Source organism: Malus domestica, chromosome 06, assembly GCF_042453785.1.
Source record: "Malus domestica chromosome 06, GDT2T_hap1".
Taxonomy (NCBI): domain Eukaryota; kingdom Viridiplantae; phylum Streptophyta; class Magnoliopsida; order Rosales; family Rosaceae; genus Malus; species Malus domestica.
Window position 1 is genome coordinate 14018384 of NC_091666.1, and position 21748 is coordinate 14040131.

Sequence of the window (21748 nt, forward strand, 5' to 3'; positions counted from 1 at the left end):
CATAGTAACAAGTGCCTCGCCAATGCTTATAATTTCCATACAACTTAATGATCTTTGATTGTTTATCTATTATGCGCTTTCATGTAGGTAACTTTTAAGGAATAATTTGATTGTTATGTGCTATTTCCATTCAATTCAATGACTAAAGGGAAATCTGAAAGTTAATTTAAGCGTACCTAATTAACTTGGGGTGTTGGGAATTCATGGTTTATTGAGAAGCAATTGGAAATCGTTTTGTATGCAAGTGTGACATGTGTGGAGAAGAACCCCTTAGCTAGATTTTCATCCATTCACTTTTATCAAATTCGTTTTGGAATCTGTTCAATTTACAAAGTTTCTGTTTTGTTTTTAAATTCGTCTAAAATCAATCCCCCTTTATTTTGTTGAGTCATCTTAGTTAGAAGTCAATTTAGTTTGTGTTTTTAAGTGTCTTGAGTTAAGTTATAACCTATTTTCTTCCAAATTGTGTTTTGTGTTCAAAACTTCCCAGAAAGTGTTTTTAAGGCAGTTTTGAGTGTTTCTGGGCTGTTTTGAGTTTTTTGGTTTGTTTTAGTATTTTAGAGTTTAGTTTTGCATTCTTTGAGTCTAGTTTAGTGTTTTAAACTTTGTTTTTACGTTTTGAGTCAGTTTTCAAGTGATTTAGCAATCCCTCATAATCCCCGGCCTAGAACGATCCCTACTTACATTCCTTACTACAATTGATAAAAAGAGGGTTTAATTTGTGTGCTTATATATTTCGCATCAAATTTTTGGCGCCGTTGCCAGGGATTAGCAACATTGCTAATCCCTTGGATTGTTTTATTTCAGTTTGTTTTAATTAATTCCAGATTCTGACTTTGTTTTTGTTTCTTGTTTTAGGTACTAGTTTATGACTCGGAGTTCTCATCCGATTCGTGAACACATCTTGGACTTTGACGACGATTTCGAGCGAGAATTGAGACGAAAAAGGAAGAATCCAGAACCTAGTGAATCAAGTTCAAACTCAGAAGCCGAAGTTGAGTTTGAGGAAGAGGAACCCACGGCTGGAGTGGGTGAAGTAGAGGAAGCCATGGCACAAGACAATCGTACAATCAAAGAGCTTTCGGCTTCGGGATTGGACAATGTCGCACCTCTATGTATTCAATACCCTGCGGCTGCCCAAGGAAAAACCGAAGAATTTGAATTGAAGTTAAGCTTGTTACACCACATTCCGAAGTACCATGGGTTGTCCATGGAAGATCCTAACAAACACTTGTAAGAATTCGAGGTGGTGTGTTCAAGCATGACCCCCGTCAATGTTGATGGGAGTATTTTGAAGATGAAGGCCTTTCCCTTTTCTCTCTTGGAAAAGGCAAAAGATTGGTTGTATGAATTGGCTCCCGGAACCGTCACATCTTGGGAGAGCATGAAACGGGCTTTCTTGGAGAAGTTTTTCCCAACTTCTCGAGTCATTCTCCTATGAAAAAGGATAAGTGGGATTCAACAAGACGAAGGTGAGTCTTTTCTTACGTATTATGAACGTTTTAAATCTCTTGTTGCTTCTTGTCCACAGCATCAAATGAAGGAGGAACTTCTTCTACAATACTTCTACGAGGGACTACTACCAATCGAACGTCAAATGCTAGATGCCTTGGCGGGAGGAGCCTTGGTGGACAAGACCCCCACAGCAGCCAAGACATTAATCTCCAATCGAGCGTTGAATGCCTAACAATATGAAGGTGTTGGACAAAGGAGCAACCCACGGCAACACCAAGTGAATGAGGTAAGTGCCATAACCGAACTTCAAAATCAAATGGCTAACTTTACTACTTTGCTTTCTCAGGTGGTGGAAGGTCCAAAAGTGCAACATGTGGCAGCTTGTGGCGTATGCTCCATGCAAGGACACCTTACAGACAAGTGCCCATAATTGATAGAGAATGGAGGCTGGGAGAGCCTCAATGCCATGGGATTTGGCAACCAATACCAACCAAGGAATAACCCTTTTTCTAATACTTACAATCCCGGTTGGCGTGATCATCCAAATTTCAAATGGCAAGAACCCCAACAAGGCCAACAACAAAGCACATTTAGGCAACAACCCCCGGGTTTCTATCAAAAGCCGTTTGCACCAACTCAACCCCAAGCACAACCCGCCCCAAAATCAGGTTCTTCTACTGATAATGATCAGATTTTTAATTTACTAACTTCTATGGCGCAGGGCATGCAAACTAGGGACAAGAAGGTGGACGAGTTAGAGAAGCAAGTGGGGTAAATTGCCGAGTTTATGGGGCAGTTTCGAGAGCAAGGCAAGTTGCCTAGCTCGACCGTGGTCAATCCAAAAGGTGGATTCGAATCTGCAAAAGCTATAACTTTGTGAAGTGGGAAGCACGTAGGATCTAACCCCCAACACTCCAAATCACGTTCTAACGAGGTAGAGGAGTTGATGGTTGAAGAGGAAGAACAAAAGCCGCCCACGGCAAAGGTGGAAACACCTTTGCCGCAAGCCCTATGTGATCCTAAGTCATCCAATCTGTCCAATAGAGGTAAGAACATGTCAAATCCAGTTCCTACTAATGTTTTTCCTTCGAATGTTCCTTTTCCAAATAGGTTCAAGCAAACAAAGAAAGAAGAAGCTGAAAAGGACATTCTAGAGACATTTAGGAAAGTTCAAGTCAACATACCCCTTTTGGATGCAATCAAGCAAGTCCCGAGGTACGCCAAGTTCTTGAAGGAACTTTGCACCACTAGGAAGAGGATTTCGACCAAGGAAGTTGTGAAAGTAGGCGAGAATGTGTCAGCCATCTTGCAACGCAAACTGCCCCCTAAATGCAAAGATCCGGGTAGTTTTACGATTCCTTGTGTCATTGGTAATACTAGGTTTGAATCTGCCATGTTAGACTTAGGTGCATCTATAAATGTCATGCCATATTCAATTTATGCATCTATGAACCTAGGAGAGTTAAAAAATGATGGTGTAATCATACAATTGGCCGATAGATCTAATGCCTATCCAAAGGGAGTTTTGGAGGATGTTTTAGTGCAGGTTAATCATTTGATCTTTCCGACGGATTTCTACGTACTTGAGATGGATGAATCGGACCATGCCCCTTCATTACCCATCCACCTTGGAAGGCCATTCATGAAAACGGCCCGAACAAAGATTGACGTGTTTAATGGCACTTTAACGATGGAATTTAATGGGGAAGTGATTAATTTCAATCTTTCTGATTCTATGAAGTTTCCTAGTGAAAATCATTCATGTTTTGCTATTGATATAATTGACTCTTTGGCGCAGGATCATTTTGACAATTTGAAGGACGATGCACTTGAATTAGTCATTGCACAAGGAAAGAACATGAAAAACATTGAAACAGCCACCAAGGAAACCCACGACATGCATGAGGATTCCATTGCCGTGCCCCCTAGTGAAGATATCATTGACATGGTGGCTGCCCTTGAGTCATTGCCATTGCAAACTGGTAAGTTTTTTGACCCTATTTTAAGTTCGGTTTCGGCTAATAAAATGCTTCCCTCAGTTGTGCAGCCACCCACACTTGAACTTAAGCCAATTCCTAGTCACTTGAGGTATGTTTTCTTGGGAGAGGATGAGACATTGCCCATCATCATTTCATCCTCACTCACGGCACAAGAGGAGAGTAAATTAGTGAGGGTGCTAAAGGAGTACAAAACGGCAATTGGATGGACATTGGCCGACATCAAGGGAATTAGCCCTACTACGTGCATGCATCGCATACTTTTGGAGGAGGGGTCTACAACATCTCGAGAGGCTCAACGCCGTCTCAACCCTCATATGATGGAAGTTGTGAAAAAGGATATCATAATGCTTCTAGATTGTGGAGTTATCTATCCAATCTCGGATAGTAGGTGGGTTTCACCCGTTCAATGCGTACCAAAGAAATCCGGAGTGACAGTGGTAGCTAATGCCGAGAATGAACTTGTCGCTCAACGCATTCAAACCGGTTGGAGGGTGTGCATCGACTATAGGAAGCTAAACGCCACCACAAGGAAGGATCACTTCCCATTGCCGTTCATTGACCAAATGCTTGAGAGGTTAGCGGGTTATGCTTTCTATTTTCTTGATGGTTATTCTGGTTATAATCAAATTGAAGTTTTCATGGATGATTTTAGCGTCTTTGGTGATTCTTTTGATGGTTGCTTGCATAATCTAAGTTTGATCTTAAAACGTTGCGTTGAAACTAACCTTGTTCTTAATTGGGAAAAATGTCATTTCATGGTTAAACAAGGCATAGTTTTAGGTCATATAATCTCTGAAAAAGGTATTGAGGTTGATAAGTCAAAAATAGATCTTGTACGTCACTTACCCTCTCCGACTTCGGTTAGAGAGGTTCGTTCTTTTCTTGGCCATGCAGGTTTCTATCGTAGGTTTATCAAAGATTTCTCAAAGGTGGCACAACCTCTTTGCCGTCTCCTACAAAAAGAAGTGGCGTTCGAATTCACCAAAGAGTGCACGGCATCATTCAACCAACTCAAGGAGTTGTTGACCACGGCACCCATCATTGTTCCACCGGATTGGAGCCTACCCTTCGAGCTTATGTGTGATGCGTCCGACTACGCTTTAGGGGCAGTTTTGGGACAAAGGAAGGACAAGAGGCCGCATGTCATCTACTATGCCTCCCGGACGTTAAATGATGCACAATTGAACTACTCCACTACGGAAAAAGAACTTCTTACCGTTGTTTTTGCTTTAGATAAGTTTAGATCATATCTAATTGGTACTAAAGTAATTGTTTTAACTGACCATGCAGCGTTGAAGTATTTGCTCACCAAAAAGGAGGCCAAGCCCCGGCTAATTCGTTGGATGTTGCTACTACAAGAGTTCGACATAGAGATTCGTGACAAGAAGGGAAGTGAGAACATGGTGGTGGACCACCTAAGCTGAATGGTGCATAATGAGGAGTCCCTACCTATTGCCGAGACATTCCCCGATGAACAATTGCTGTCCATTAAGGTAAGTGAGCCTTGGTATGCCGACTTGGGGAATTTTTTGGTGTCAAAACACGTTCCAAATACCCTAAACAGAAACCAACGTGATAAATTGAAAAAGGATGCTAAATTTTATGTTTGGGATGATCCATACTTGTGGAAATTTTGTTCGGATCAGATTGTACGTAAGTGTGTGCATGATATGGAGTTTAATTCAATTTTAACTTTCTGTCACACTTATGCATGTGGGGGACACTTTGGGACACAACGCACTACCCTTAAGGTTTTAGAATGTGGTTTTTATTGGCCAACTCTATTTAAAGATGCTAGAACCTTTTGCATGTCTTGTGATCGTTGCCAACGAATGGGTAATATAGGGGCCAAGGATCAAATGCCGCAAAATGTCATACTTCCTGTTGAAACTTTTGATGGGAATCGATTTCATGGGTCCTTTTCCTTCATCGCATGGTTTCCTTTACATATTACTCGCTGTGGATTATGTCTCGAAATGGGAGGAAGCAAAAGTCACCCGTACTAACGATTCTAAGGTGGTTGCAGATTTTGTAAAAACTAACATTTTTGCTAGGTTTGGGATGCCTCGAGTTCCAATTAGTGATGGCGGTTCCCATTTTTGTAACCGCACCATTGAGGCATTGTTAAGGAAGTACAACGTCACCCATAAGGTTTCTACACCTTACCATCCTCAAACAAATGGCCAAGCCGAGGTTTCGAACCGAGAGAACAAGCAAATCCTAGAGAAGACCGTGGGTCCAACAAGAAAGGATTGGAGCATGCGCTTGGACGATGCACTGTGGGCTTATCAAACGGCCTATAAAACCCCTCTGGGCATGTCACCATTTCGGCTTATCTATGGTAAGCCATGCCATCTGCCCATGGAACTTGAGCACAAGGCATTTTGGGCGGTCAAGACCTTTAACATGGATATGGATGCCGCTGGAGTACATAGGAAGCTCCAATTAAATGAGCTTGACGAGATTAGATATGAAGCATATGAGAACGCTCGGATTTACAAGGAGAAGACCAAGGCTTTTCATGACAAGATGATTCGTGGCAAATCATTCTCAATCGGGCAGAAAATGTTACTCTTTAATTCCCGCCTTCGGTTATTTCCTGGTAAGTTACGTTCCAAGTGGGTTGACCCGTTTGTTATTACTAATGTTTTTGTGCATAGTGCAGTCCAAATCCAAAGCATGAAAACTGGACAAGAATTCAAGGTGAATGGGCACCGATTGAAGCCATACTATGACAACTTTGTGGAGCATGCCGTGGATGACATTCCCTTGCATGCCGTGGACTCCAATGGGGAGTGAATTGGTGCTTCGTCCGGCTGCATGACGTTAAAGCAAGCGCTACTTGGGAGGCATCCCATGCATGCAACAAAGGAAGACCAAGGAATCACCCTAATTCCATATTTGCGTTCCTCAACCCTTCTCTTTGTTGTTTATTTCGTTTCTGCCATGTTTATTATGTTAGTTGCTGTTTGTTTGTTTACTTGTTATTTGTGTTAGTTTATGCTTGAAACATTGAGGACAATGTTTGATTTTAGTGTGGAGGGGTAACCAAAGTGTTTTGATGCAAATTCGTAGGGTTGTATCACCCATAATTTCCAATGTTGTTCCTTGCTGTTTTTAGGCTGTTTTGATGCATTTTAGTGTGTTTTACATAAAAATCCGAAAATCCCAGAAAAAATTTGAAAAAAAATGTTTTGAAAAAACCAAAAAGAGTCGTTTTAAAGTTGTTTTGTGTGTTTGTTTGTGTCTTAGGGTACCTTCCAACACAATGATGAGGATTCGGTTTTTAATTGCATGACTGTTAAAGAGAGTTGTAAACATGGATGAACGTTTGATTTACTCTTTGGTTTATGCTTGGTTGTGGTTATAACTTTTGAATTCACATGTAATCACAAAGGAAAAAAATTAGTTTTTGTAACATGCTTGAAGGAAGGAACTCAAACTAACGCTACAACCTTGTGAGACTTGAGCCTAAACGTTTATTTGGAGAGTTAAAATCTGTGCATTGTTGTTTTCTAAGTCGTTGCATGATCTCATTATTCTTTGCTTGGTTGCTACTTAGAAGGCGTTTCATCATTTAGTTCCAAACACTAGAACTCATGCCCATTTCATTCAAAGCATGTTATTGATTTGCATAACACATATTCAAGATGAAGTTGTGTAGTGACCACTATTTAAGCCAAATTGCCGTGTCCCCCATGTTCATTTGTTTTGTAGGTTTTAACCCCGTTGAGCCTTGTGTAGCTTATGTTCTTTGTTAACCCACATCATCCTCACCTAGCCTAGATTAGGACCATCCATACCCTTTTTCTTGAAGCATAGTAAAGCATGACTCAATTGAATTCCTTTTGATCAATGTAGTGCAGAAAACAAGTGTGGGGGAAAGGATTTGTTATGTGTGTGTGCCAAAGTCTTTAATGAGGCACAGGTAGAAAAAGAAAAGAAAAAGAAAAAAAAAAGAGAAAAAAAATTCGTGGAAAATAGCAAGAGAAAAAAGAAAAGTTGTGAAAAATATGAAAAAAGTTGAAAAAGATGTGAAAATGAGCTCTTAAGTGTTTATTGTTGAAGAAATGGTCCAAAACATTGAATTCGACCCTAAGTATTGCATGAATCTTCCCTTGTGTTTAAAAGTTGATTTCTGCGCTCTAAAGTGAATTCTAAGTTCGATTTCCTTGCTTTGCTTGCTATTGCTTAAAGAACCTTTGTTATCCCTATCCGTTCTTTGTTAGCCAATACCCCAAGCCCCGTTACAATCCTTGACTTTAATCTTGAGTGTTGTGTGTTTCAATTTGTGGAGTTTAGAATTGGTATGAGCATATGGTGTCACTGGTTCTCGCATCTAAGTAGTAGCATTCCATTCATGAGATCGTATCTAAATGCTTATTAACTCCAGAAAATGCTTCCTTTGTTATATATATATGTGAGCGTTCGTTTTTATGTCTACATCAATCTTCTCACATATAACTAGTATAGGGTGTGTAGTTAGAAAATCTGAGTGAAAATTGAGGGATTCTCTAAGGCATGTTACTACATTCAAAACATTGTTTTAATTGGTTAAATGTGAACTAGTAAGTAGTGACTATGATTAAGTATGTGCTTAAGTGTGAAGATGACTTAATCTGTGGGAATGATGATTTTTAATATGTCATGTGCATTGGAAATCCCTGAGGCAAACGTTGGAAGGTTTAGGTTATGTTTTGATTATTTTGTTCCGTTTCGTTTTTCTCTTGTTTCTTTGTTTTGCTCGAGGACTAGCAAAAGCTAAGTGTGTGGGAATTTGATAGGAGCATATTTATGCGCCTTAGTTAGCTAGTTCTTATGCATTTTCGTTATGTTTTCTTAGTTTAAGTAGTCTTTTAAGCTAGTTTCATGTGTTTTCAGGTTTTAAAGGCATATTATACAAAATGATGCAAATTGGAGCTTTTTGGAGCAAAAGTGAGCTTAGAGTGAATAGCACATGCTTGGAACAAAAGGTTTGGACGAAATTGAAGATTTGAAGATTTGAGCATTCCTAGTCCGAGAAGGAATCCTAGTCCACAAAGGAGTCCTAATTGAAAAATGATTCCTAATCAACGAAGGAGTCCTAATTGAAGAAGGATTCCTAATCAACGAAGGATTCCTAGTTGAAGATGGATTCCTCGAAGAATGAAGATTCCTACTCAAACAAGGTTTCCTACTTGAAGTAGGAAAGTTAAGCCTAAAAGTTTCTACTTTGGCTTGATCTTTCCTAAACCTAGATGGCCTTGAGTTTCAGCAACATTAGAAGGTTCCTAAGCGTTGGAAGACACAAAGAAGGGTTTTAGAATATTCCCTCATCCTTGTCGTGGGCTAGGGCTTATTTCCTCTTGGTTTTGGGCTTTCTAGAAGCCCTATCCTTATTTCCTAAATCCATGCCACACCTAGCCCTTGTTAGAATCTGTTTTCCTTGCCTTGCAAGGCTTTCTAGAAGCCTTATCTCAGCCTATCCATACCTGCCGCACCTTGTGGACTTTTTCCTTCTCTAATTCTGATTTCTAGGCCTATTTCCTGATGGATTTGGGTTATCCAAGTCCATATCTGATTTACCTAGGGTTTTAAGTGCCTATATATATTCATAATCACCCCTTGGCCGAATGGACCACCTCCCATATTCATAAATCACGCCAGAAACTCATCTACCCTCTCTGCCGTAACCCTCACTCACCATACTCCATATTTTCTGACCCTAAACACCTTGCCGCACCCCTCATCAATCCTAAACCCTTCCATACCATTCCTTACCCATTCTCCCATACAAATACCACCCAAACCCTGCTCTTAGACCAAGTGCCGCAGTAAGGAGGAAGGAAGACTTCGTGGATGCACCTGCTGTCCAGTTTGATCATCTAGGTGTTTTCTTTCTTTGGATTTTAATGTCTAAATTTATGTATCTTTGCTTTGCGAGTATGAGGAACTAAACCCCCCTTGGCTAGGGGGGGATTCGAAACCATGTTTATGCTTGCTATATGATTTAATTACTTCTAATTGCGTTTCATAAGTTGTGAATTCAATTTGCTTATCTACATGAATTAAAACTGATTTGTGTGTGTTGGTTGAGAGTGCACGCTTAATTTTCATGCATAAGTTTAATGCTAGGATATAAGGGATTTTCACCTAATCGTTATGAACTTATATTCACAAGTAGTAAAGGTTGTTGATCACAATCGTGTTAAGTAAATTCTTGGCATAAGTTTCATGCGCTTTCATAGTAACAAGTGCCTCGCCAATGCTTATGATTTCCATACAACTTAATGATCTTTGATTGTTTATCTATTATGTGCTTTCATGTAGGTAACTTTTAAGGAATAATTTGATTGTGATGCGCTATTTTCATTCAATTTAATGACTAAAGGGAAATCTGAAAGTTAATTTAAGCGTACCTAATTAACTTGGGGTGTTGGGAATTCATGGTTTATTGAGAAGCAATTGGAAATTGTTTTGTATGCAAGTGTGACATGTGTGGAGAAGAACCCCTTAGCTAGCTTTTCATCCATTCACTTTTATCAAATTCGTTTTGGAATCTGTTCAATTTACAAAGTTTATGTTTTGTTTTTAAATTCGTCTAAAATCAATCCCCCTTTATTTTGTTGAGTCATCTTAGTTAGAAGTCAATTTAGTTTGTGTTTTTAAGTGTCTTGAGTCAAGCTATAACCTATTTTCGTCCAAATTGTGTTTTGTGTTCAAAACTGCCCAGAAAGTGTTTTTAAGGCAGTTTTGAGTGTTTCTGGGCTGTTTTGAGTTTTTTGGTTTGTTTTAGTGTTTTAGAGTTTAGTTTTGCATTCTTTGAGTCTAGTTTAGTGTTTTAAACTTTGTTTTTACGTTTTGAGTCAGTTTTCAAGTGATTTAGCAATCCCTCCTAATCCTCGGCCTAGAACGATCCCTACTTACATTCCTTACTACAATTGATAAAAAGAGGGTTTAATTTGTGTGCTTATATATTTCGTATCACATGTTGGGCCAGTTCGTACATATCTTGGAAGTTTTCCCCCAGGAATTTCTTTTTGTACTGCACGTCTAGCCCATTCAAAGCAAGCCTAACAAATTTGACTTCAGGTAGAGGGACTCGACACCAATTCTTGGCTGATTTAAACCTTGTAAGGTAATCCATTGGTGACTCATCAAATGCTTAAGCCATCCTAGCCAATGAAGAAACTGACATTTCCATCCCCGGCCTATAGAATTGCTCGTGGAATTTCTCAACCAGTTCCTCCCAACTTTGGATAGAATTAGGTGGAAAGTTGACGTACGATGCGAATGTCGAGCCCGTCAATGAAAAGTTGAATAGTCGTAGTTTATGGAAGTCACTATTGACATCTCCGCACTGCGTAGTGAACCAGGCCACATGTTCTAACGAGGACAGGGACGATTGTCATATCCTGGCCTAGGCCCCTACCACATCCTTCGCTCGACTCCACCGTGGCATGACCATGCCCTCACGTTTTGGTTTCTGGGAACTCACACGAGAACTTCCCAGTGGGTCACCCATCTTGAGATTGCTCTCGCGTGAACTCGCCTAACTTTGAAGTTCCTACGGAACCCGAAGCCAGCGAGCTCCCATAAGGCCTCCTGCTAGGTAGAGATGGGAATATACATATAAGGCTTACATGATCCTCTTCCCTGGGCAATGTATTATGTTACAATCCACCCTCCTTACTGGCTCAACATCCTCGTCGGCACACTTTCAGCCAGGGATTGGCTTTGATACCAAATTGTCATATTCTGGCCCGGGCTCCCACTATATCTCGGTCTCGACTCCACCGTAGCACGATATTGTCCGCTTTGGGCCCCAACCACGCTCTCACGATTTTGTTTCTGGGAACTCACACGAGAACTTCCCAGTAGGTCACCCATCTTGAGATTGTTCTTGCGTGAACTCGCTTAACTTCGAAGTTCCTGCAAAACCCGATGCCAGTGAGCTCCCAAAAGGCCTCGTGCTAAGTAGAGATGTGAATATACATATAAGCCAATCGCTGGCCGGAAGTGTGTCGATGAGGATGTCGGGCCCTTAAGGGGGGTGGATTGTAACATCCCACATCACCCAGAGGAATGGATCCTGTAAGCCTTATATGTGTATTCTCATCTCTACCTAGCAAGAGGCTTTTTGGGAACTCACTGGCTTTGAATTCCATCGAAACTCCGAAGTTAAGTGAGTTCGCGCGAGAGCAATCTCATGATGGGTGACCCACTGGGAAGTTCTTGTGTGAGTTCCCATAAAACCATGAGGGTGTGGTCAAGGCCCAAAGCGAACAATATCATGCTACAGCGGAGTCAGGCCTTGGATGTGGTGGGGGCCCGAGCCGGGATGTGACAATTTGGTATCAGAGCCAATCCCTGGCTGGAAGTGTGCCAACGAGGACGTCGGGCCCCTAAAGGGGATGGATTGTAACATCCCACATCGCCCATGGAAGAGAATCTTGTAAGTCTTATATGTATATTCCCATCTCTACCTAGCACGAGGCTTTTTGGGAGCTCACTGGCTTCGGGTTCCGTAGGAGCTCCGAAGTTAAACGAGTTCATGCGAGAGCAATCTTAGGATGGGTGGCCCACTGGGAAGTTCTCGTGTGAGTTCCCAAAGACAAAACCGTGAGGGCGTGGTTAGGGCCCAAAGCAAACAATATTGTGCTAAGTTGGAGTCGAGCCCGGGATGTGGTGAGGGCCTAGGCCAGGATATGACAACGATTCTCTAGCAAAAAGGCTGAAATCTGGGATCTTAAAGCCTTTAGGATATTCGAACTTTTCTGCATAAGCTGGGTATGGATGGATGAATTTCGGGAACTTCGGCCCCTTTTTAAAGGCCGAATCGATCATTCTTTGGACTTCGATCATATCGATCGATGTTGCCTCCACTCTTTGGTTGGATCCGTCTGATCTACTGCTTGATCCTCCTCTTTTTTCTAAGTTAATCATTTTGGGCCGAGTAGATCCTGTTTCAGCTTGTAGCAGATTACTTTTGAGTGGAAGCTGGCAGGACTGTTCACTTCGAAGACTCTGCTAACTAATAATTCAATTAATTTGGTGTGTGTATCACAATTACTTCGTATCACTTTGAGCAAACTGTTCATTTTTTGGATAACTATCAGTTCAACCTGCCGAGATTCCTCATCAAGTCGTCTTCGAAGAAACGATCTAGTTGGAGGGTCAGAGCTTTCACCATCATCTTCGTCACAGTCCTTCACTATCCCTTCAATGAAAACACCTGCGGTTCTATTGGGGACTTCTGTGTTCCGAGGCTGGGTACTGAGACAAACTTCATTTTCTCGGTGTGTCACACTTGCAGCCTCGGGTGTCACAGCAACAAGAGGATTTCGTGCATATGACACTTCTTGTCCAGGACTCTAAACTGGCAGATTAGTCGTTGACTTTCCCATGATTGTTTTCTTTTTAACCGATCGTGTTTCGACGATCATGAACTTCGTAGTTTTAGCACTCTGTCTTACTGGGCGTGCCAAAATGTTAACCCTAAAAACTACCAAGCCTACGTGGCGCGCAGGCTGAGTAACTAATGAGCTAACTACGTCATTCAGTTGTATACAGGCATGCCAACTCATCGGCTGAGCTCGGTCGAGGAGTAAAATATGTTGATGTTGCGTCGGATGCGCTACTGACTTCTCGATCTTGCGATTACGGCTGAGGAAGAAACACGTCTCGGCCTTTAGGTTCTAAAACCTGAAGACAAGGCTGCTAGTTTTACGGAGTTCATAAATCGTCGGTGTTGGATTTGATCACGGTGATTATATTCGTAAGAGTATAAGCATGCCGAATCGACACCAAACTATATGGACACAAATATTCAAAGCAAATGTACGTTTTAATCGTAAATGTGGTTCGGTCGTTAGAATGCCAAACTCTAAACCCAACTTGTGAATATCCAATCATAAAACCACTTGGCGTTCAATACGCCAAGTCTAGGGATTCGTAACACCTCACTTCGCTAAGAAGGCTCGTGAGATGACCTCTGCCAATAAGGATCCGAAAACCCTTCTCAACCGAGACTTGGATAGATAACCAGTCGGCCTAAACGCAATGTTGTTTATCCAAACTGAAGGTGCTTCGTGGTCGGCTGATTCTATGACGGCAGTGTTGTTTATCCAAAATAAAGATGTTCGCCCGTTACCTTCACAGTGTTGTTTATCCAAAATGAAGATGTGTTGGCGAAAAAGAAAATAAAAAATCTCAAGGTTGTTGAGAGGTTTCGTGTAGAGCGAGGGTTTGCACAAGGTAGTTTGTGTGTTGAATTGGAGAGGGTTTAATGTGCGTTCATCCTCTGTATTTATAGTAGCGAACTTACTTCCGGCCGAGTTAGAACCTTACCTGAACTAGGACTCCTCATCCTGATCTAACTAAGACTCGGCCAATCCTACTTTAATTAGGACTTTGAACACATCTCCACAACGAACCAGGTTCTTTCCCTGCTCATTAGTGCCTTTAGCTTTAACACTCCTGGGGGTTTAAGGATTCATCCTTCATTTTTATCCAAATCAAACCTTCTCACAAAGGGACTCGGTCGACAAACAACTAGACAACCCCCAGTACCCAGTTGGCCCATGATCCGCCTTACTACCATTGGATCAAGAGTCTCGGCCCATTTGTTACCTTCGGCCCAAAGCATTGCTTTGGACCCAAACAATACCATTTATTATTTATTATTTATTTGTCAAAATATCATCTGCAAATCCACACACGCGTTCAATAGTATTTTTGTATATATAATCTTCTGTTAGAGAATAGGATCTCACATTGGTCATATGACAAAATAATAAACAATTAATATATGGAGTTTCCAATCCTAATGTCATTGAGGCCCTTTGTGATATAACTCAAGACCTAATAATAAGTAGTTAATTGAGACAATATTGGTTATGGTAGTGGCGGACTTGCATAGACTCAAACTTACCTCTTTTAACAATGTGAAGAAAAGTACCACTAACCAAGAGTTCGATCACAAGAGTGATCCCTTCCTTTTAATTTAGCAAATTAAAGGAAGGGTTTCATGAAAGCTTCCTTTAAGAAAGCAAATATTTTTAAACAAGTTTTACAAGGTCAAATCCCATTTTTGTGCCTTAAGGATCCCATTTTTGTGATGCCAGGAGGAACCTTTGAATCTTAATTTTTTCTGAGGCCCAGAGGAAGGGCTGAAATAGAACGAGGGAAATATGTGTAGACAACAAGAGGAGTTCTCACCACATGAGACCCATCACTCAATACAACTGAACCAGATGTAATTGGCTGGTTTGAAGTCCTTGGACCAGTTACCTTCACTATAAATGATTTCTCCTCCCCGATAGAAGAGAAAGAAAGGGTAGTTGGTGAAACCGAAATAGTTATTGCGTCGCTAGGTGTGTAGAAGCTTATGGTATAAGTTGAGTTTGTTGAGCCAACATCGGTGACTGTTCTTGGGAACTCAGCATTGATCGCTCGACCATCTTCTAGTTGAAGGGAGAACGAGGGGTAGTTAAGGTCCCAAGCTTTGCCTGGCTTTGTGCTGCCACAACTGCTGTTGTCACCAGTTATGATGTTTAATATGCTGCTATTGTAACCTTGTTTGCAGAGGAAGTTTATGTGGTCTGCTTCGGATGCGTCAAAGATGAGACTGGGGTTTACTGCTTTAAGAGGGTTTATGTGACCAGATCCGTATGCAAATTCGAGGTCTTCGTGCTTCTTTGAGTCCAGGACATGAGCTGTTCATGGGGAAAAACAATGGTAGTTTAATAGAGATGAAATAAACGTATCTATCAGTTCCTATGGTAATGCATATTACTCATGTGGATTAAACTTAAAAGCCCAATTAAACTGCACTTTTAGTCCTCGTACATACATTGCTAGGGTTTCCATTTATTCGTAATTTATAAGAATTGCTCATAGTTTCAAGACATCACAAATTAAGGCCTAGCATTTTCTCATCCTATTTAAAATAAACAGTGTATATGGTTATAGTTTGTTCATACCTGTGCTCATGAGGGCAGATTTATTGGAAAGTCAATGAGATCTTACCTTACAAGGATTGATTTAGAAAAGAAATTGATTTGTAATTTATATGTAATTGATACATTAGTTAGTTTCCTTTGTTATATAGCAAGATTGTAGGACCTCAGTTGTATAAATCAAGTTCATCAAATCAATGGAAGGAATCCTGGCAGAATATTTTTTTTCCATACCAATTTTACATGGTACCAGAGCAAGTTAATTCCTAGCTCTTTGCTTCCACCATTGATCTCCTCGCTTAGAATATTGCGACTTTCTTTGAGTTGTCCTATTCACAATGGGCACCAATCAAGACATCAAAGATAAAAGCAAGACTAATGCTTCTCATCCAGTTTTTCTTCATCACTCCAATATTTCTTGGAGTCTTCCTAAAGGTTCTTCTCTGCCGAGATCAACTCATAATAATATGACTAGTCATCCTACATGTTTGTCAAAGTTAGTGCCTGATCTTCGTTGGATTATTGATAGTGGGGCAACGGACCACATCATCTCAACCCCTAACTTACTAAATAGGAAAGTTATGAAGCCTTCTATGCCACCAATGCTTCTTCCCAGTGGAGAGAGTGCACCCATCACTTCAACGGGGACTCTATCTCTTAACTCTTACCTTTATTTACGAGATGTCTTATGCGTGCCTACCTTTCAGGTTAATTTTATGTCTGTGAGTCAGCTTACAGGAGTACAATGTTCAGTGATTTTTTTTCCTCGTTCGTGTATTTTGCAGGACTTGGCTACGAGGACAACGATTGGTTTGGGTAAAGAACGTAATGGACTTTACTATCTCGTGGTATTGGCGTCTAACAAAGCACCTTCCATCCATCGCCCAACCTGTCACCTAGCTATTTCTGCTACTGATTTGTGGCACCGTCGTTTAGGACACATCTTTTATTCCCGTTTGCAGTTTTTAGCCTAGTCATCATTAGATTGTCCTTCACAATTCAATGGTGTGTGATGCTTGCCATTTGGCTAAATAAACTCGCCTTCCCTTTCCCACTAGTTCAATCTCAACATCAAGACCATTTTCACTTATTCATTGTGACATACGGGGTCCTCACAAAATTCCTACCATGTCTAGGGCACGATATTTTTTTACTATAGTGGATAATTATTCCCGTTTCACTTGGGTTTCCCTAATGCACCATAAACATGAAACACAAGGCCTACTCAAATCTTTTTTTTTCTATGGTCCATACCCAGTTTCATACTAATATCCAAAACATCCGAGTGGATAATAGGGGAGAGTTTGTTTCGTTGAAAGATTTTTTCCTAGAACAAGGGACCATTTACCAACATAACTGTGTCTATACTCCCCAACAAAATGGAGTAGTTCGAGCACAAACACCGCCATATCCTTGAAGTCACCAGAGCCTTGCGATTTCAAGCACATCTTCCTCTTCACTTTTTGGGGGATTGTATCTACATAGCGGTTTACTTGATTAACCGTTTACCTACTTTGCTTCTTTCAAAGAAAACCCCCTTCGAAAAGCTGTATAATAAATTCCCCTCTTATAGCCACATGAAGGTTTTTGGGTGTCTTTGCCTTTGCCACTACTGTTGGACCTACTACCAAATTTGACCCTAGGGCCAAGAAGTGTGTTTTTCTCGGTTACCCACATGGGCAAATGGCCTACAAACTTTATGATTTGTCTACCAAAAAAATCTTTATAAGTCGTGACATTGTGTTTCATGAAAATGTTTACCCTTTTCAAGGTCAAGATCACAGCAGCACCGAATCTTTGCCCATCTCCCAATCTGTCCTTCCCACTCCCGAACCAATCCTTGATTTGACTAATCAAGCACAAGAACTTCATGACTCATCAACAACTACTCCACAAAACCCCCAAGAACCTGAACCCTCATTCACACCACCTCACGACTTACCCGTTGTCCCTGCAGTACCCCCCAGCCTCACATTTCTCTCCACTTCCAAATTTGACTTGTCAACCTGCCCTTACACCAACTTTGCCTTCTCCCACGTCACCACCACAACATGCAACCTCAACTGCAACTCCATCACCACATCTGACTAGTCAACCACCACAACCTATTCGCCAGTCAGAACGCCTTCGAGGTCCTCCTACCTACCTCAAGGATTTTGTCTGCAAGCAGGCCCCATTGCAGGGACCCAAACAATTGTTGTCTTCGTTTTCAAGTCTCACACTAGGTACACGTTATCCGCTTTGTCATTTCCTTTCATACCATCGATATGCACCCAAACATTTGGCCTTTATTAGCCAAATCAATCGCGTTGTGGAACCCCGTTCTCTTGCAAAGGCTAAATCTGATCCCCGATGGCAGCAAGCCATGCAATCTAAAATTGATGCCTTGGAATCCATTAATACATGGACATTTACCACTCTCCCTCTCGGGAAGCAACCCATTGGCTGCAAATGGGTCTACAAAGTCAAGCATTGCTCTGATGGCTCTATTGAAAGGTATAAGGCTCGTCTTGTTGCCAAAGGTTTCACCCAAATCAAAGGCATTGATTACCATGATACATTTTCTCCTAGTGCAAAGATGACTACTGTTCTTTGCTTGCTTGCTCGTGCTGCTGCACGTAATTGGTCACTTAATCAGCTTGATGTGAATAACGCATTCCTTCATGGTGATCTTCATGAAGAGATTTACATGTCTCCTCCACCTGGTTTTCAGTGACGGGGAGAACTTAGTGTGTCGCCTTAACAAATCATTGTATGGCCTCAAGCAAGCCTCTCGCCAATGGTTTGCAAAGTTCACGGAAGCTATTCACGCTGCTGGTTATGTTCAGTCTAAAGTGGACTACTCTCTCTTCACTCGTAAATGTGGAAAGTCTTTTACTGCCCTTCTGATTTATGTTGACGACATATTAATCACAGGTAATGATGAAAAAGCTATCTCTTCCCTCAAACAGTTTCTTCACACTAGGTTTCGTATCAAAGACCTTGGGGATTTGAAATTCTTTCTGGGGATTGAAGTCTTTCATTCAAAGAAAGGTCTATGTATTTCACTAAGGAAATATGCTCTGGATGTACTCAAAGATGTTGGCTTGCAAGGTACACGACCTGTCAATTTTCCAATGGAGCAAAACCTCAAGCTCTCAGATTCTGGCGAAATACTCAATGATCCATCTCGATACCGAAGGTTAGTGGGACGTTTAATATATCTAAACCATCACTCAACCTGATATCACCTACACAGTTCACGTTCTCAGTAGGTTCATGCATGAACCTCGCAAACCACATCTTGATGCAGCTCTCAGGCTCTTACGGTATATCAAGACTACTCCAGGTCAAGGCTTGTACTTTTTAGCAGAAAATAATCTAAAATTGAGAGCTTATAGTGACTTTGATTGGGGAGGCTGTCGACTCACTCAAAGATCCACTACTGGATACTGCATTTTTATGGGAAATTCATTAATATCTTGGCGGTCCAAAAGACAAAAGACGGTTTCACTTTCTTCAGCCGAAGCTGAATATCGAGCCATGGCAGGGACTAGTTGTGATCTCACACTTTTCTGTGACAACAAAGCAGCATTACACATCGCTGCTAATCCGGTTTTTCATGAGAGAACACGACACATCGAGATGGATTGCCATTTTATTAGGGACAAGATTCAAGAAGGTTCAATTGTGACTAGTCATGTTCGTTCTGCACAACAGCCAGCTGATGTGTTTACCAAGGCTTTGGGGGAAGTTGCTTTTACTGGAATTTTGCGCAAGTTAGGAGTTCTTGACATTCACTCTCCAACTTGAGGGGGAGTGTCGGAAAGTCAATGAGATCTTACCTTATAAGGATTGATTTAGAAAAGAAATTGATTTGTAATTTATATGTAATTGATACATTAGTTAGTTTCCTTTGTTGTATAGCAAGATTGTAGGACCTCAGTTGTATAAATCAGGTTCATCAAATCAATGGAAGGAATCCTGGCAGAATATTTTTTTTCCATACCAATGTTACAAGATTTGACTGCAGCAGCGGACCAATTTGGATGAGCAGCCTTAACATAGCCAGCAGCACCACTAGCATGAGGGCATGACATTGAAGTCCCTGGGATTTGATACTGCGAGTATCGGGGTAGAAGTCTTCGGAAGGCGGTGCCGAAGGAGACCAAGCAGCAAGTATGTCAACACCAGAAGCTGTCAGATTGGGCTGTAACATTTTATCCACAGTCTCAACATATTAATAAGTAAGTTCTTCAGGAACCTACTTGTAGAGAAAAATGATGTGCAAACTCGGACATTCTGAACATTTTCACCTTGAGAATATCTGGGGTCACAGGGTTCGGTCCTCTTGAAGAAAATGATGAAATGGATGGTGCCATGGCATCCTTGTCAGTGTTGGGTTCGTAAACCAAAATTGTTGCAATTGGATTCCTGATACAGGTTGGTTTTCATTTCTTGTTCCGAATTGTATTTGTGACCTTGGTTTAGAGAGAAGTCTATGGAATGTGTACTTACTTTGTCAATTTGATGTAGTTCAAAACCTTCTGTCCATGTTCTATTGTGAGCTGTGTTACAGGTGATGCATAACTGAACTGTTGAACTATAAGTATTTGAGCTGAAATGTTTTAGAATAAGTTTTGTTTAAATTGGTGAATCCACTTGTGCAGGATGAGGCAAAGTGTAAATGTCTAGTTTTGTAAAAAAGGCCATGAGTGCCATGTGTTGGTAGATCCATGAAATTAGAGAGATGTGTGTCTAGGATGAAATGTAGTAGTTTATGTGGTCCCAAGTTAAGGACCTTCAGTTAATGTAAAGCATGTGAGTGCTCATTTTCTAAGATGAGTAGCAATATTCCTCTGTAAAGCTTTCTGCAGAGAGAAGAACAAGAAACCGTTCGCTTTCTCCAACCTTTGTTCATCGTGTGTTTTCTGTACAGCTCCATCTTCATCAAAACTCTCATTGAAATCAAGTTACACTAACATGGCCTCAGAGCCTGGTTGGGTCTAACAATCTGGGCGTAAATCTGTGAAGCTATTTTTGAGCTCAATCGAAGCTCTCTTGAAGCTCCGTGAACGTTGTCGATTCAGATCAAAACATGTCTGGATCTGGAGGCTCGGAAGTGAGGACTCCAGTTTTCTCCGGTGAGAACTACGAGTTCTGGAGAATTAAAATGGCAACGATATTCAAATCCCTTGGGTTATGGAATCTGGTAGAGAAGGGGATTGAAACCTCCAATCCGAAGAAGAAGGAAGCTGGAGAAGCATCGAAGGATGATAAAGAAATGGTAGCTGTTCTGATGAAAGACGCAAAGGCTTTGGGAATCATTCAGAATGCAGTCTCGGATCAGATCTTCCCACGAATCGCCAATGCCGAGTCAACTAAGATGGCATGGGATTTGTTGTACGGGGAGTATCACGGTGGTGATCAGGTACGATCTGTGAAATTGCAGAATCTTAGGAGAGAGTTTGAATATGCTAGGATGAGAGATGATGAGTCTTTATCTAGCTATCTTACACGGCTGAATGAGCTAATTAATCAAATGAGAACATTTGGTGAATCTCTGTCGAATGAGAGACTGGTGCAAAAGGTTCTGATTAGTCTTAGTAAACCTTATGATTCTATCTGTTTGGTTATAGAAAACACAAAGTGTCTAGAGACTGTAGAGTTGCAGGAAGTAGTTGCAATCTTAAAAAGTCAAGAACAACGGTTTGATCTGCATACTGTTGATACTACTGGGAAAGCATTCTCATCTTTCTCAGTGAGTTCAAAAGAGCAGGATAGGGGTGAAGGTCAATCTGGTTCATCTCAGTTCCAGAAAAATTGGAATAACAAGGGCAAGAAATGGGGTTCAAAACCTAAGTTTCAGCAGAAATTTCCTGCTAATCCTGCACATAATGCACAGTCAATGGGGCAGATAGGTACAAAACCACAGTGCAGGGTATGTTCTAAGTTTCACTTTGGAGAGTGTAGGTATAAAGGGAAACCTAAATGCTATAACTGTGAAAAGTTTGGTCACTGGGCTAGAGAGTGCACAGTAGGTAAATTAGTGCAAAAGGCAAATAGCACAATCACTGAATCAAAAGTGAATGGAGAATGGTATGTAGACAGTGGCTGTAGCAACCATATGACAGGGGATTCTAAGTTGTTGATAGACATGAAGACAAATGTGGTTGGCAAGGTTCAAATGCCCACAGGGGAACTCATGAATGTGGCAGGTTTTGGTACACTTGTGATAGACACTAGCAAAGGCAGAAAATATGTCAAAGAAGTAATGTACCTACCTGGGTTGAAGGAAAATCTGTTAAGTGTGGGGCAGATGGATGAACACGGTTACTACCTGTTATTTGGGGGAAAGATGTGTAGTAACTTTGA

The 21748-nt window shown here is 41.1% G+C and overlaps 2 protein-coding genes across 2 annotated transcripts; one reads left to right on the forward strand and one right to left on the reverse strand.

Moving 5' to 3' along the window:
• The first annotated feature begins 3145 nt into the window (after positions 1 to 3145).
• Positions 3146 to 6254, forward strand: LOC139196814 (uncharacterized). Its single transcript, XM_070823158.1, has 3 exons — positions 3146 to 3843; positions 4363 to 4672; positions 5301 to 6254. Exons 1-3 carry the CDS (start codon positions 3146 to 3148, stop codon positions 6252 to 6254), a joined length of 1962 nt encoding a protein of 653 aa, XP_070679259.1.
• An 8322-nt stretch (positions 6255 to 14576) lies between these two features.
• On the reverse strand, positions 14577 to 15428 carry LOC139196815 (cucumisin-like). The gene is made up of 2 exons (XM_070823159.1): positions 15419 to 15428; positions 14577 to 15151 (listed from the first exon to the last, which is right to left on the reverse strand). Exons 1-2 carry the CDS (start codon positions 15426 to 15428, stop codon positions 14577 to 14579), a joined length of 585 nt encoding a protein of 194 aa, XP_070679260.1.
• Between the last annotated feature and the right edge of the window lie 6320 nt (positions 15429 to 21748).

Excerpts from the sequence above, each read along its gene's own strand:
- LOC139196814 (XM_070823158.1), top strand. The coding sequence starts at position 3,146 with ATGGAATTTAATGGGGAAGTGATTAATTTCAATCTTTCTGATTCTATG. Across the intron at positions 3,844-4,362 it reads TATCCAATCTCGGATAGTAG|GTTTATCAAAGATTTCTCAA; the intron begins GTGGGTTTCACC and ends TTTCTATCGTAG. Across the intron at positions 4,673-5,300 it reads CGGAAAAAGAACTTCTTACC|GGGCCAAGGATCAAATGCCG; the intron begins GTTGTTTTTGCT and ends TGGGTAATATAG.